General features: G+C 52.7%; 1 protein-coding gene across 1 annotated transcript; it reads left to right on the forward strand.

Annotated features, from left to right (window-relative positions):
- Nucleotides 1–13,011: 13,011 nt before the first annotated feature.
- Nucleotides 13,012–13,827, forward strand: LOC126413296 (octapeptide-repeat protein T2-like; the record flags this gene model as incomplete). Its single annotated transcript, XM_050083196.1, has 2 exons — nucleotides 13,012–13,071; nucleotides 13,579–13,827. Coding segments are annotated over 2 exons (309 nt in total), but the record flags the coding sequence as incomplete, so codon positions are not given.
- Nucleotides 13,828–14,329: the final 502 nt, after the last annotated feature.

The following is a 14,329-nucleotide window of genomic DNA, read 5'->3' on the forward strand; positions in this document are numbered from 1 at the left end:
TAAACTATAGAACGCGGTCAGCTGAGCGCGTGTCATCTGCTAAAATCGACGATAGATCAGGCGATAGCTGTAGACGGGAGCGTAACGGATTAAAATAGGGGCATTCAATTAAAAGGTGTCTGACCGTCCACAGCTGAGAGCAGTGGGGACAGAGTGGGGGAGGATCACCGCTTAAAAGATGTCGATGACTAAAAAGACAGTGCCCTATCCGGAGTCGAGCTAAAATTACCTCCTCCCGACGACGCGTTCGGGAGGAAGAGGTCCAAGCGCAAGGAAGGGCTTTCACTTCCCACAATTCATTGTGGGGAAGTGTTGACCAATGCGCATGCCATAAATGAGTGACTTGGCGACATAAACCGCTCCGTAGATCGGTAAACGGAAGAGACTGAAGAGCTGGCCGAGGAAGAGAGACTGCAGCCTTGGCCGCTATATCGGCCGCCTCATTTCCACAGATACCAGCGTGTCCCGGGAGCCAGAGGAATGCCACTGAGACGCCCCCCAGGTGGAGCAAGCGCAGACAGTCCTGAATCCGGTGGACCAGAGGGTGCACAGGGTAAAGAGCTTGGAGACTTAGGAGAGAGCTGAGAGAATCTGAGCAGATTACGTACTGTATGCGCTGATGGCGGCGGATGTAGTGGACAGCCTGGAGAACAGCGTAAAGCTCCGCAGTATAAACCGAACACTGGTCGGGAAGCCGAAAGTGATTTGGGGTGTCGCCAACAATATAGGCACTCCCTACACCTAACGATGTTTTCGAGCCATCGGTGTAAATAAATGTGGCTTCCGTCATTTGTGCACATAGAGCAGCAAATGCCCGACGGTAAACAAGTGTAGGGGTACCATCCTTGGGAAATTGACATAGGTCTCTGAGCAAGTCGATCTGGGGACGGTGCCTAGGCGGTGCTGTACCCCAAGTTGTCAAGAAGGTTTTAGGAAAGCGGAAGGAAAGAGAATGGAGCAGTTGACGGAAGCGGACTCCCGGGGGTAGTAGGGAGGAGGAGCGGCCTGAATACCCGACATCAAAGGAGGCGTCAAAAAAAAGGTTATGGGCTGGATTAGCAGGCATAGAAGACAGATGGCTAGCATAACGACTCAGAAGGACTGCCCGCCGATTGGACAGCGGAGGTTCAGCAGTCTCAGCATAAAGGCTTCCCACAGGGCTGGTGTAAAAAGCTCCAGACACTAAACGTAATCCACGGTGGTGGATAGAGTCGAGTCGCCGAAGAATAGACGGCCGAGCAGAGGAGTAGACTATGCTTCCATAATCCAATTTCGAGCGCACTAAGGCGCGATAGAGGCGGAGAAGGACCACTCGGTCCGCTCCCCAAGAGGTACCATTCAGGACACGGAGGGTGTTAAGGGAACGCAGACAGCGAGCCGAAAGATAGGAAACGTGGGAGGACCAGCACAGTTTTCTGTCAAACATAAGACCCAAGAATTTAGCGACGTCGGAAAACGGAAGGTTGACAGGGCCTATATGTAAGAAGGGCGGAAGAAACTCCTTACGTCGCCAAAAATTAACACAAACGGTCTTACTGGGTGAGAAACGGAAGCCGGTTTCGATGCTCCACGAGTGGAGGCGATCGAGACATCCTTGAAGACGTCTTTCAAGAAGGCTGGTCCGTTGAGAGCTGTAGTAGATCGCAAAATACGTCCACAAAGAGGGAGTCCGAGACATCAGGAAGGAGACAATCCATAATTGGATTAATGGCGATGGCAAACAGTACAACACTCAGCACGGAGCCCTGGGGTACCCCGTTTTCTTGGGAGAAAGTACGGGAGAGAGTAGTGTTCAGCCGCACCCTAAATGTGCGCTCTGCCATAAATTCGCGAAGAAAAAGGGGCAGCCGGCCTCTAAAGCCCCAAGAGAACAGTGTACGGAGGATGCCTGTCCTCCAACAGGTATCGTACGCTCTCTCCAGATCAAAAAATATTGCTACCGTTTGGCGTTTCCGGAGAAAATTGTTCATGATATAAGTGGAGAGAGCAACAAGATGGTCAACAGCAGAACGATGCTTTCGGAATCCGCATTGGGCAGGTGTTAAAAGACTGCGGGACTCCAGCCACCAAGCTAAACGGTAATTCACCATACGCTCCAAAACCTTACAGACACTACTCGTGAGAGAAATGGGGCGATAGCTAGAGGGGAGATGTTTGTCCTTTCCAGGTTTCGGAACGGGAACGACAATAGCTTCCCGCCATCGCCTGGGAAAGGTACTGTCGGTCCAAATTCGATTATAAAGGCGAAGGAGGTAACGCAGGCTATGGGTTGATAAATGCAGCAACATTTGGACATGGATACCATCCGGTCCTGGGGCGGAGGAGCGAGAAGAAGAGAGTGCATGTTGGAGTTCGCGCATGGAGAAAACAGTATTGTAGCTTTCGCGATTTTGAGAGGAGAAAGCAAGATGTCGCACTTCCGCTGCACGTTTCTTCGGGAGAAACGCTGGCGGGTAATTTGAAGAGCTCGAAATCTCAGCAAAGTGCTGACCCAATGAGTTAGAAATTGCGACGGGGTCCACTAAGGTATCATGCGCGACAGTGAGCCCAGAGACCGGGGAGAAATGAGGCGCGCCTGAGAACCGTCGAAGCCGACTCCAAACTTGCGAGGAGGGAGTGAAGTTGTTAAATGAGCTAGTAAAGAATTTCCAGCTTGCCTTCTTGCTATCGCGGATGACGCGACGGCATCGCGCACGGAGCTGCTTATATCGGATACAGTTGGACAAAGTTGGATGGTGACGGAAAATGCGAAGAGCACGTCGCCGCTCACGTATTGCGTCACGGCATGCCTCGTTCCACCAAGGGACTGGAGGGCGCCGGGGCAATTCGGAGGTGCGTGGTATTGAATGTTCCGCAGCTGTGAGAATAACGTCGGTAAAATGTGTGACATCGTCGACGCTGGGAAAGCGACGGTCATCGAATGTCGCTAGAGACGAAAAAAGTGTCCAATCGGCTTGGGCAAACTTCCAGCGTCGCGAGCGCATATATGGCAGTTGAGGCTGCAGTCGAAGAACACATGGAAAGTGGTCACTCGAGTGTGTATCATCAAGGGCGAACCATTCGAAGCGCTGAGCTAGCGGAACAGTACCGACCGCAAGGTCCAAATGGGATAAATTTGCCGTGGAGGCAGACAAATGTGTGGGGACCCCAGTGTTGAGGCAGACTAGATCCGCTTGGTGGAAGACGTCTAGCAATAGTGAGCCACGTGGACACGGATGTGGAGATCCCCAAAGCGGGTGGTGGGCATTGAAGTCCCCAACCAGCAAATAGGGGGGTGGAAGCTGCTCAAGAAGATGAAGGAGATCAGCTCGTGCCAGTGGTGTAGACGATGGAATGTATACCGTACAAAGAGAGAACGTGTATCCAGAAAGGGAAAGACGGACGGCGACAGCTTGGAAGGAAGTGTTTAAGGGGATTGGGTGATAATGGAGAGTATCATGGAGCAGAATCATGAGTCCTCCATGGGCTGGAGTGCCTTCAACAGAGGGGAGGTCATATCGGACGGACTGAAAATGAGGGAGAACAAAGCGGTCATTGAAAATGAGGGAGAACAAAGCGGTCATGGGGACGCAGCTTTGTTTCCTGAAGACAAAAGATGACCGGCGAGTAGGATCGTAAGAGGATCGACAATTCCTCCCGATTGGCGCGAATGCCGCGGATATTCCAGTGGATAATGGACATAGGGTGAACAGAAAATGGAGGAACGTGACCAAGGGTGCTGTCAACTCAACGACTGCTCAGAGCTTGCGACCGACAGCATGGAATGGCATTCAGTCGAAGGCAGAAGATCCTGATCCATAGGTTGGTCAGGGGCAGCTCCTGCCACCAACGATCGGCCAGTTGACCGGCCACCAACAGTGCGCCTCGGCGACACAGAAGATGGCCGAGGGCGATTGCCGCCAGGTGGTGCTGTAGATGGGACACGCCGTGGCGGAGAAGGAGAGGAACTGTGTTTCTTCGTAGCCTTCTTGGAGGTATGTTTAGATGAAGGAGGAACCGATGGTTGTGAAGTAGCTGTACGTAAAAACTCTTCACGAGAATGCTTTTTTTGGAAGACTTGGCGTCTGACTTTTGGGCTCGAGATTTAGCAGAACCCGACGAAGGGTGAGCCATAGAGTGGGCAGGCGAAAGAGGTGAGGTTGAACGGGCGATCTTTGCGCTGGCCGATCTGACGACCGTGGTACTAAATGTGAGGTCGCAAGTCTGCATGGCCGCCTCCTTTGTTGGCCGAGGAGAAGCAAGGACAGCGCTGTATTTTCCTTTCTGAGGCACGGTGGGCTGTCGACTGGCGAGTAACTTTCGAGCAGCAAAGGTCGACACCTTTTCCTTCACTCTTATTTCCTGGATCAGTTTTTCGTCCTTAAAAACAGGGCAATCTCGAGAGGAAGCAGCGTGGTCACCCATACAGTTGATGCAGCGAGGGTATGGAGGTGGACAAGCACCCTCATGGGCATCCCTGCCACACGTAACACATTTGTCCGGAATGGAACAGGACTGGCTGGTGTGATTGAACCGCTGACATCGATAGCAACGCGTAGGGTTTGGGACATAAGGGCGAACAGAAATTATCTCATAGCCTGCTTTGATTTTTGATGGGAGTTGAACTTTGTCAAATGTCAAGAAGACAGTGCGGGTTGGAATGATGTTCGAGTCAACCCTTTTCATAACCCGATGAACAGCCGTGACGCCTTGGTCAGACAGATAGTGCTGAATTTCTTCGTCAGACAATCCATCGAGGGAGCGTGTATAAACGACTCCACGCGAGGAATTTAAGGTACGGTGCGGTTCCACCCGGACAGGGAATGTGTGGAGCAGAGAAGTACGCAGCAATTTTTGAGCCTGGAGGGCACTGTGTGTTTCTAACAACAGGGTGCCATTCCGTAATCTGGAACAAGACTTTACAGGACCCGCAATTGCGTCGACACCTTTCTGAATAATGAAAGGGTTGACCGTGGAAAAGTCGTGACCTTCGTCAGACCGAGAAACAACAAGGAACTGTGGCAACGATGGAAGAACCGTCTGTGGCTGAGACTCAGTGAACTTACGTTTGTGAGCAGACATAGTGGAAGGTGAGGAAACCATTGCGGAAGAATCCCCCATGATTACCGGCGTCTCCGATGGCGCGCTCCTCCCTTGTGGGGGCCCTCACCGAGGGCACACCCGCCTTAGGTGATTGTTCACACCTCAGGTCACACCTCCCGACAAACGGACGGAGGGACCAATCGGCACTTTCGGAAGGTATCAGCTCGGGTAATCACCCCTCCCTGGGCCTGGCCATTACCAGGGGGTACGTACGTGTCCTACCTGTCTACCCGGGGCGGGGAATTACGCGTTACCCCGTCATCGGCTACGCATGGAAGTGCGTGGGTCGGCCTTCAGACACGCACAGGGAGGAAGAGAGAGACAGGGAAGGGAAAGAAGAGAGGTCTCAAACGCCGCAGCAGAGAAAAGGGTAAAGAGAAGAGGTAAAGAGAAGAGGTAAGAAAAAGAGAAGGACGAAGAAAGATGAAGACATACAAGCAAGGAAGGCGAAGAGTGCGGTACATTTACAAGCGTCCGTCTCCGGACGTAGGCACAAACCATACTCCCAGAGGGGGAGAAAGGGAAGGAAAGAGCCAGAGGTGAGGGGGGGGAACGAAGATGGGGGACGGGGAAGGATACGGAAAGGGAAGGGATGCAGCCCGGAAAGGAAGGAAGGCCACATTAGCTCGAGGTCCCGTGCTCGCTACACACGTATCCACAAAATAGTTGTGGATCCCCTGGGGGGGGAATAGGACTGGCTGGTGTGATTGAACCGCTGATTGGTTGGTTGGTTGTTTGAGGGTAAAGGGACCAAACAGCAAGGTCATCAGTCCCTTGTTTCAAATAGACTCCATTCTGTTAACGGGACATCTCAGTATAGTCAGAAAAATAAAACGGATAAAGGGGAAACGTAAAAGGGCAGTCACGTTGTCATTAGTAAAAACAAATGAGGGAAGTTGGCAAGAGAACGAACCCAACACTATGCTGAAACAGCATAGGCAAGACCACCTGTGACTTAAAAGGTACAACTGCTATAATGCAGAAAGTACGTATGGGAATAGAAAAACTAACCAAGCCTTAAAAAGAAGGAGTAAAAACAAAGTAAAAGGGAAAGAAAAGAGGATTCCGGTCAGGGAGGTGAATCGGGAATCTCTGAACACTGCCTACAGTGGGAGACACCCAAACACTCACCGCCCTGCCCCAACACCAGAGGGAGATTAAAAACTTTAAAACTGAGAATAAAAACCACTCTCCCGGAGGAAACCTAGAACCAGAGAGACCATCCGGGAATCGTCAGCCAACATCAAAGGTAAAGTGTGGGGGAGTCTGTACTTAGCACGCAGAGCCAAAAGAAGGGGGCATTCAACCAAAATGTGGGCCACTGACTGGAAGGCTCCACAACCACATAGCGGGGGTGGCTCATCACGCAAAAGGAAACCATGGGTCAGCCTGGTATGGCCAATGCGGAGACGACACAGTGTGGTCGAGTCCTTGCGGGAGAGGCTAAAGGAAGAACGCCATGGGCCTGTATTCACCTTAATGGCACGAAGTTTATTAGACAGTGGAGTAGCCTCCCAAGAATTGGCCCAAGACTGTGCAAAGTGGGATTTGATGTGAAGCCGTAAATCCGCTGCAGGAGGGGTTACAGAAAACGGGGGGTAAGTAACTGCTCCCCCAGCCAAACGATCAGCGAGCTCATTACCCGGGATACCCACATGGCCCGGGACCCATAGGAAGTCAATGGAACAAGCAGCACGGTGAAGATCAGCGAGATGGTCATGGATGGCAGAGACCAAGGGATGGCGCGAAAAACACCGGTCAATAGCAAGAAGGCCACTCATCGAGTCCGTACATAACAAAACGCGGTTGTGTTGGGATTGTTTAATAAAGGTAAGGGCCCGGGAAATTGCCATCAATTCCGCAGTAAACACCCCACATGAGGGTGGCAGTAGATGATTTTCCGTTCCAACAAAGGACGTAAAGGCATACCCAACATGATCAGCAGATTTAGAGCCATCAGTGTAAAAAACAACAGCATCCCGAAACTCCCATAAAATTTGGCGGAAAAAGGAACGGAACACCACCGGGGGGATGGAATCTTTCGGACCGCGGCGGAGATCCATCCGAATTCGAGGCCGAGGAACTAACCAAGGAGGGGTGGAGGGGAGGGAGCGAGGAAGACAGGACAAAGAAGGAAGCCGAAAATCACGGGTAAGAGACGCAAGGCGCAGCCCAACCGGTAAACCCGCCCGAGGGCGGGAGTCAGGCGGGCGACGTCCATGGTCTGGGAATAGGATAGAATAGGAAGGATGAGCGGGAGAAGAACGGATAGTAAGGGCATAAGACACCAGAAGCTGGGACCGCCGAACAGAAAGGGGGGGGATCCCAGCTTCAACCAGGAGACTATCAACAGGGCTAGTAGGGAAGGCACCGGTGGCCAAACGGATACCACGATGGTGGACTGGATCCAGCACGTGCAGCGTGGAAGGAGCAGCTGAACCATAAACTTGACAACCATAGTCCAAACGTGACAGAACTAGAGCACGATAAAGACGGAGAAGGAGGGAACGGTCCGCACCCCAGGAGGAGTGGGCAAGGAAGCGAAGGACATTGAGTTTACGGAAACATCCTACCTTCAGGAGTCTGATATGGGGCAGCCAAGTGAGCTTGTTGTCGAAAAGAAGACCTAGGAAACGAAACTGTGGAACCACAGGCAATCTTTGTGCAGCGAGATAGAGCTCTGGATCAGGGTGGACCGTAGTACGGCGACAGAAGTGGACCACCCGCGATTTTATAGGAGAGAATTGAAACCCGTGGGAGAGGGTCCATGCAGAGGCACGCCGTATAGCCACCTGGAGCTGCCGTTCTGCAGATGGCATCGAGGAGGAACTAACCCAAATGCAGAAATCATCCACATACAGGGCAGGGGCGACCAAGGGACCGACAGAGGCCACAAGTCCATCGATAGCAATGAGGAAAAGAAGGACACTCAAGACAGAACCCTGTGGGATGCCCGTCTCCTGGGTCCGTGGAGAACTAAAAGCAGTACCAACTCGAACTCTGAATGACCGATGGAACAGGAACTGGCGGATAAAAATCGGGAGTGGGCCCCGAAGACCCCACTGATGAAGGGTTAGTAAGATGTGATGGCGCCAGGCCGTGTCATAGGCCTTGCGAAGGTCAAAAAACACTGCAACCAAATGGCGGCGCTGGGAAAAAGCCTGCCGAACTGCGGATTCCAAGCGAAGCAAATGATCGATTGGAGATCGTCCCTCTCGAAAGCCACACTGGTAAGGGGACAATAGATCCCGAGATTCGAGGACCCAAGTGAGCCGACGGGCTACCAGCCGTTCAAGTAACTTACAACCAACATTGGTCAAACTAATTGGCCGATAGCTGTCAACAGATAGGGGGTTCTGACCAGGCTTAAGGACAGGAACCACAATGCTATCCCTCCACTGAGAAGGGAAGTCACCCTGGAGCCAGATACGGTTAAACACCCGAAGAAGATGGTGCCGTTGTGGAGCACTGAGATGTTGAAGCAGCTGGTTATGAATGGAATCTGGGCCAGGAGCCGTATCATGAGAAGCAGATAGAGCAGAAAGAAATTCCCATTCAGTGAAAGGTTCGTTGTAAGATTCTGACTCACAAGTGGTGAAACATAAGGTGACAGCTTCAGCCTGCTGTTTTTGATGAAGGAAAGCAGCTGGATAGGAGGCCGACGCTGATGCCACTGCAAAATGGGTCGCAAGATGTTCTGCGAGAACTAATGGGTCCGTACAAATGCCATCTGGGAGGTGAAGGCCTGGGAGGGTGGACTGCCGATGGCAACCTTGGAGAGAGCGAAGTGTAGCCCATACCCGTGACAGAGGGACAGTGGAACCAAGGGAAGAAACGAATCGTTCCCAACATATCCGCTTGCTCTGTTTGATTAAATAACGGGCTTTAGCGCGAAGGCGCTTAAAGGTAGAAAGGCTGGCTACGGATGGGTGCCTCTTAAAGTGTTGCAAAGCTCGACGGCGATCACGGATGGCAATGGCAATGGCCGTACTCCACCACGGGACTTGCCGACGACGAAATTGTCCAGATGAGCGCGGGACAGCAAGGTTAGCAGCGCGAACAATCGCGTCAGACACGTCACGTAGGACGTCATCAATACAACCCGACAAAGAGGGAGAAAACTCGACCTGTGCAGTATATAGAGGCCAATCGGCGCGGTGGAAAGACCAACGAGGTAACCTGTCCATCGGGGAGCGGGAAGGGAGCGTGATAATCAACGGGAAATGGTCACTATCACAAAGGTCGTCGTGTGGCGACCAGTGTAATGAAGGGAGGAGAGAGGGAGAAGAAAGAGAAAGATCAATGGCAGAAAAGGTACCATGACCAGCACTGAAATGAGTAGGGGAGCCATCATTAAGAAGGCACAGGTCGTGGTCTGCAATAAATTGGTCGATAAGAAGACCTCGTCTAGATGGAAAGGCACTGCCCCACAAAGGATGATGAGCATTAAAATCCCCAAGGAGGAGGAAGGGAGGAGGAAGTTGCTGAAGAAGGGTGGTTAAGGCAGCAGGTGTAAGAGTCCTGTCAGGAGGGAGATAAAGATTGCATACTGTGACTGCAGAGTCTAAGTGGACCCTAACAGCAACTGCTTCCAATGTAGTTTGGAGAGGAATCCACGTGCTAACAATGTCTGTACGGACCAACGTACAAACGCCACCAGAAGCCCGCAAGGGTCCGACCCGATTTCGACAGAAAACACGGAACCCACGGAGGGTCGGTGAGTGAGCATCAGTAAAATGAGATTCCTGGAGAACCACACAAGCTGCTGAGTAGGACGAAAGAAGGGATTTCAATTCCGGAAGGTGACGATAGTAGCCATTACAATTCCATTGGAGAACCACAGAACGATGGTTTAAATGAGGGCTGAACACGCTAAATCCAGTCATACCGCCGGGTCCCCACCCGTCACCGACAAGGAGGGGGCGACATCCATAAACGACAGGTCAGAATCCGGTTGTGAAGCCGGTGAAGGGACCTCCGGTAACACCAGAGGCTCTTTGTCCCGGGACTTATGTTTCTTCTTCTTTTCAGGCTGAGATCGAGGGGGGCTGTGTGGCATAATGGAGCCAGCTGCAGCAAGATCAGGAACAGAAAGAGACCTGGCGACCTGGGGGCCGATAGACCGCGGCTCTCGCGGTCGCCGCGCTGCAGCAGACCTTTGACCTGGGAGGTGCCGGGAAGGGGCATCCCGGGAGAGGCGCCCTTGACCGGCAGACGCCGAAGGAGTGGGACACTTCTCCGGCTGGGGAGGGGGAGCGGCGCCCAGAGGAGAAGGTGTGGGAGCCGCAGGGGAGGGGGGAAGGAGAGGGGTCCGGGACGGGGGTAAGGAAGGGGGAGGAAGGGATGAAGATGTAACCAAGGCGTAACTAGATGTCATGGACACAGGGTGCAGTCGTGCATATTTCTTACGGGCCTCTGTGTAGCTTAAACGATCAAGAGACTTATACTCCTGTATCTTTTTTTTCTTTCTTATAGACTGGGCAATCTGCTGAACGTGGAGAATGACTACCATGACAATTTACACATACAGGAGGGGGAACACAGGGACTCCCCTCATGGAGTGGACGTCCACAGTCACCACAGAGAGGGTCCTGGGTACAGCGAGAAGACATATGGCCAAAACGCAAGCACTTAAAACACCGCATAGGAGGTGGGATGTACGGCTTCACATCACAGCGATAGACCATAATCTTAACTTTCTCAGGAAGGGTATCCCCTTCAAAGGCCAGGATAAAGGCACCAGTATCAATACGATTATCTTTAGGACCCTTCTGAACACGCCGAACAAAGTGAACACCCCGCCGTCCGAGATTGTCCCGAAGTTCCTCATCAGTTTGAAGGATGAGGTCTCTGTGAAAAATCACACCTTGTACCATATTTAGAGACTGGTGAGGGGTAATGGACACGGGAATTGTGCCAAGATGGGTACAGGCACGAAGGGCCGCAGATTGGGCAGCCGAAGCAGTTTTTATCAGTAATGAACCCGACCGCATCTTGCTCAGGGAGTCCACTTCGCCGAACTTGTCTTCAATGTGTTCCACAAAGAATAAAGGTTTGACACTGGTGAAAGTATCTCCATCAGTCCTGGTGCAAACTAGATAACGGGGGAAAGGTTTTGCCCCTAGACGACGGGCCTGACCCTCCTCCCAGGGGGTAGCCACGGAAGGGAAGGCCGAAGGGGCAAGAGAAGCAGCACTTGAGGAATCAGTACCACGCAGAGAGACGGCCGCAGAAGAGCGGCCAGAGGTTTGGACCCTTATGCGTTTCATCTGCATAGTGTCCGCCCTGATACCACCCACTCCGATCAGGGGCTCTCCTCACGGGCGCCACCCAGCCACAGCAAGGGCCGTCTGGCACGGCGGCCATTGCCGGGAGTTCCGATGCTCCAGGAGGACGAGCAACCACTCCAAGGCATGCATGAGGAGGTCACAGCTCAGGTATCAGAAGTGTGATCCCTGTGTGTTCAGGGGGCTCAACCAAAAGGGTACATAGCGACCCCACCACACGGGCTGGCTACCGTGCTGGCTATGCACCCTAGCATCAGACAACGACGTAGAAGAAAAGGTGGAATATACTAGGAGGGCACACGTCGGAGACACTAGGTAAGGTGCTCTTCCCCAAATGGCTCACACTACGGAAGAGAAATTTTGGAATGGAGGTCAAACCCCAGAGGGGGACCAAGGAATGCCAAAAGGAGGAGATGATTACGCAACAAAGCCAGAGTGTAAAACCAACAGAACCAGGAGGATAGCGGGGGCCAACATAAGCAAGGACACCAATAGAGGGAGAGGAGAGGGCGAGGGGAAAGGGGTATGGAGGGGAAAGGAGGGGAAGGGAAAGGAAATGCAGCCCGGGAGAGAAAGAAGGCTGCAATGGCTCGGGGCCCCGTGCTCGCCACGCACGTATCCACGAAAGAGTTGTGGACCCCCTGGGGGTTGAACCGCTGACATCGATAGCAACGCGTAGGGTTTGGGACATAAGGGCGAACGGAAATTATCTCATAGCCTGCTTTGATTTTTGATGGGAGTTGAACTTTGTCAAATGTCAAGAAGACAGTGCGGGTTGGAATGGTGTTCGAGTCAACCCTTTTCATAACCCGATGAACAGCCGTGACGCCCTGGTCAGACAGGTAGTGCTGAATTTCTTCGTCAGACAATCCATCGAGGGAGCGTGTATAAACGACTCCACGCGAGGAATTTAAGGTACGGTGCGGTTCCACCCGGACAGGGAAGGTGTGGAGCAGAGAAGTACGCAGCAATTTTTGAGCCTGGAGGGCACTTTATGTTTCTAACAACAGGGTGCCATTCCGTAATCTGGAACAAGACTTTACAGGACCCGCAATTGCGTCGACACCTTTCTGAATGATGAAAGGGTTGACCGTGGAAAAGACGTGACCTTCGTCAGACCGAGAAACAACAAGGAACTGTGGCAACGATGGAAGAACCGTCTGTGGCTGAGACTCAGTGAACTTACGTTTGTGAGCAGACATAGTGGAAGGTGAGGAAACTATTGCGGAAAAATCCCCCATGATTACCGGCGTCTCCGATGGCGCACCCACCTTAGGTGATTGTTCACACCTCAGGTCACACCTCCCGACAAACGGACGGAGGGACCAATCGGCACTTTCGGAAGGTATCAGCTCGGGTAATCACCCCTCCCTGGGCCTGGCCGTTACCAGGGGGTACGTACGTGTCCTACCTGTCTACCCGGGGCAGGGAATTACGCGTTACCCCATCACTGGCTACGCACGGAAGTGCGTGGGACGGCAGTCAGACACGCACAGGGAGGAAAAAAGAGAAAGGGAAAGGAAAGGAAAGAAGAGGGGGTCTCGAACGCCGCAGCGGAGAAAAGGGCAAGGAGAAGAGGGAAGGAAAAGAGGGAAGGAAGAGAGGGAAGGAAGAGAGGGAAGGAAGAGAGGGAAGGAAGAGAGGGAAGGAAGAGAGGGAAGGAAGAGAGGGAAGGAAGAGAGGGAAGGAAGAGAGGGAAGGAAGAGAGGGAAGGAAGAGAGGGAAGGAAGAGAGGGAAGGAAGAGAGGGAGGAAGAGAGGGAAGAAGAGAGGGAAGGAAGAGAGGGAAGGAAGAGAGGGAAGGAAGAGAGGGAAGGAGAGAGGGAAGGAGAGAGGGAAGGAAGAGAGGGAAGGAAGAGAGGGAAGGAAGAGAGGGAAGGAGAGAGGGAAGGAAGAGAGGGAAGGAAGAGAGGGAAGGAAGAGAGGGAAGGAAGAGAGGGAAGGAAGAGAGGGAGGAAGAGAGGGAAGGAAGAGAGGGAAGGAAGAGAGGAAGGAAGAGAGGGAAGAAGAGAGGGAAGGAAGAGAGGGAAGGAAGAGAGGGAAGGAAGAGAGGGAAGGAAGAGAGGGAGGAAGAGAGGGAAGGAAGAGAGGAAGGAAGAGAGGGAAGGAAGAGAGGGAAGGAAGAGAGGGAAGGAAGAGAGGGAAGGAAGAGAGGGAAGGAAGAGAGGGAAGGAAGAGAGGGAAGGAAGAGAGGGAAGGAAGAGAGGGAAGGAAGAGAGGGAAGGAAGAGAGGGAAGGAAGAGAGGAGGAAGAGAGGGAAGGAAGAGAGGGAAGGAAGAGAGGGAAGGAAGAGAGGGAAGGAAGAGAGGGAAGGAAGAGAGGGAAGGAAGAGAGGAAGGAAGAGAGGGAAGGAAGAGAGGGAAGGAAGAGAGGAAGGAAGAGAGGGAAGGAAGAGAGGGAAGGAAGAGAGGAAGGAAGAGAGGGAAGGAAGAGAGGGAAGGAAGAGAGGGAAGGAAGAGAGGGAAGGAAGAGAGGGAAGGAAGAGAGGGAAGGAAGAGAGGGAAGGAAGAGAGGGAAGGAAGAGAGGGAAGGAAGAGAGGGAAGGAAGAGAGGGAAGGAAAGAGAGGAAGGAAGAGAGGGAAGGAAGAGAGGGAAGGAAGAGAGGAAGGAAGAGAGGAAGGAAGAGAGGGAAGGAAGAGAGGGAAGGAAGAGAGGGAAAGGAGAGAGGGAAGGAAGAGAGGGAAGGAAGAGAGGGAAGAAGAGAGGGAAGGAAGAGAGGGAAGGAAGAGAGGGAAGGAGAGAGGAAGGAAGAGAGGGAAGGAAGAGAGGAAGGAAGAGAGGGAGGAAGAGAGGGAAGGAAGAGAGGGAAGGAAGAGAGGGAAGGAAGAGAGGGAAGGAAGAGAGGGAGGAGAGAGGGAAGGAAGAGAGGGAAGGAAGAGAGGGAAGAAGAGAGGGAAGAGAGAGGGAAGGAAGAGAGGGAAGGAAGAGAGGGAAGAAGAGAGGTGAAGGAAGAGAGGGAAG

This window comes from Schistocerca serialis, chromosome 7, assembly GCF_023864345.2.
Source record: "Schistocerca serialis cubense isolate TAMUIC-IGC-003099 chromosome 7, iqSchSeri2.2, whole genome shotgun sequence".
In the NCBI taxonomy this organism is placed as follows: Eukaryota; Metazoa; Arthropoda; class Insecta; order Orthoptera; family Acrididae; genus Schistocerca; species Schistocerca serialis.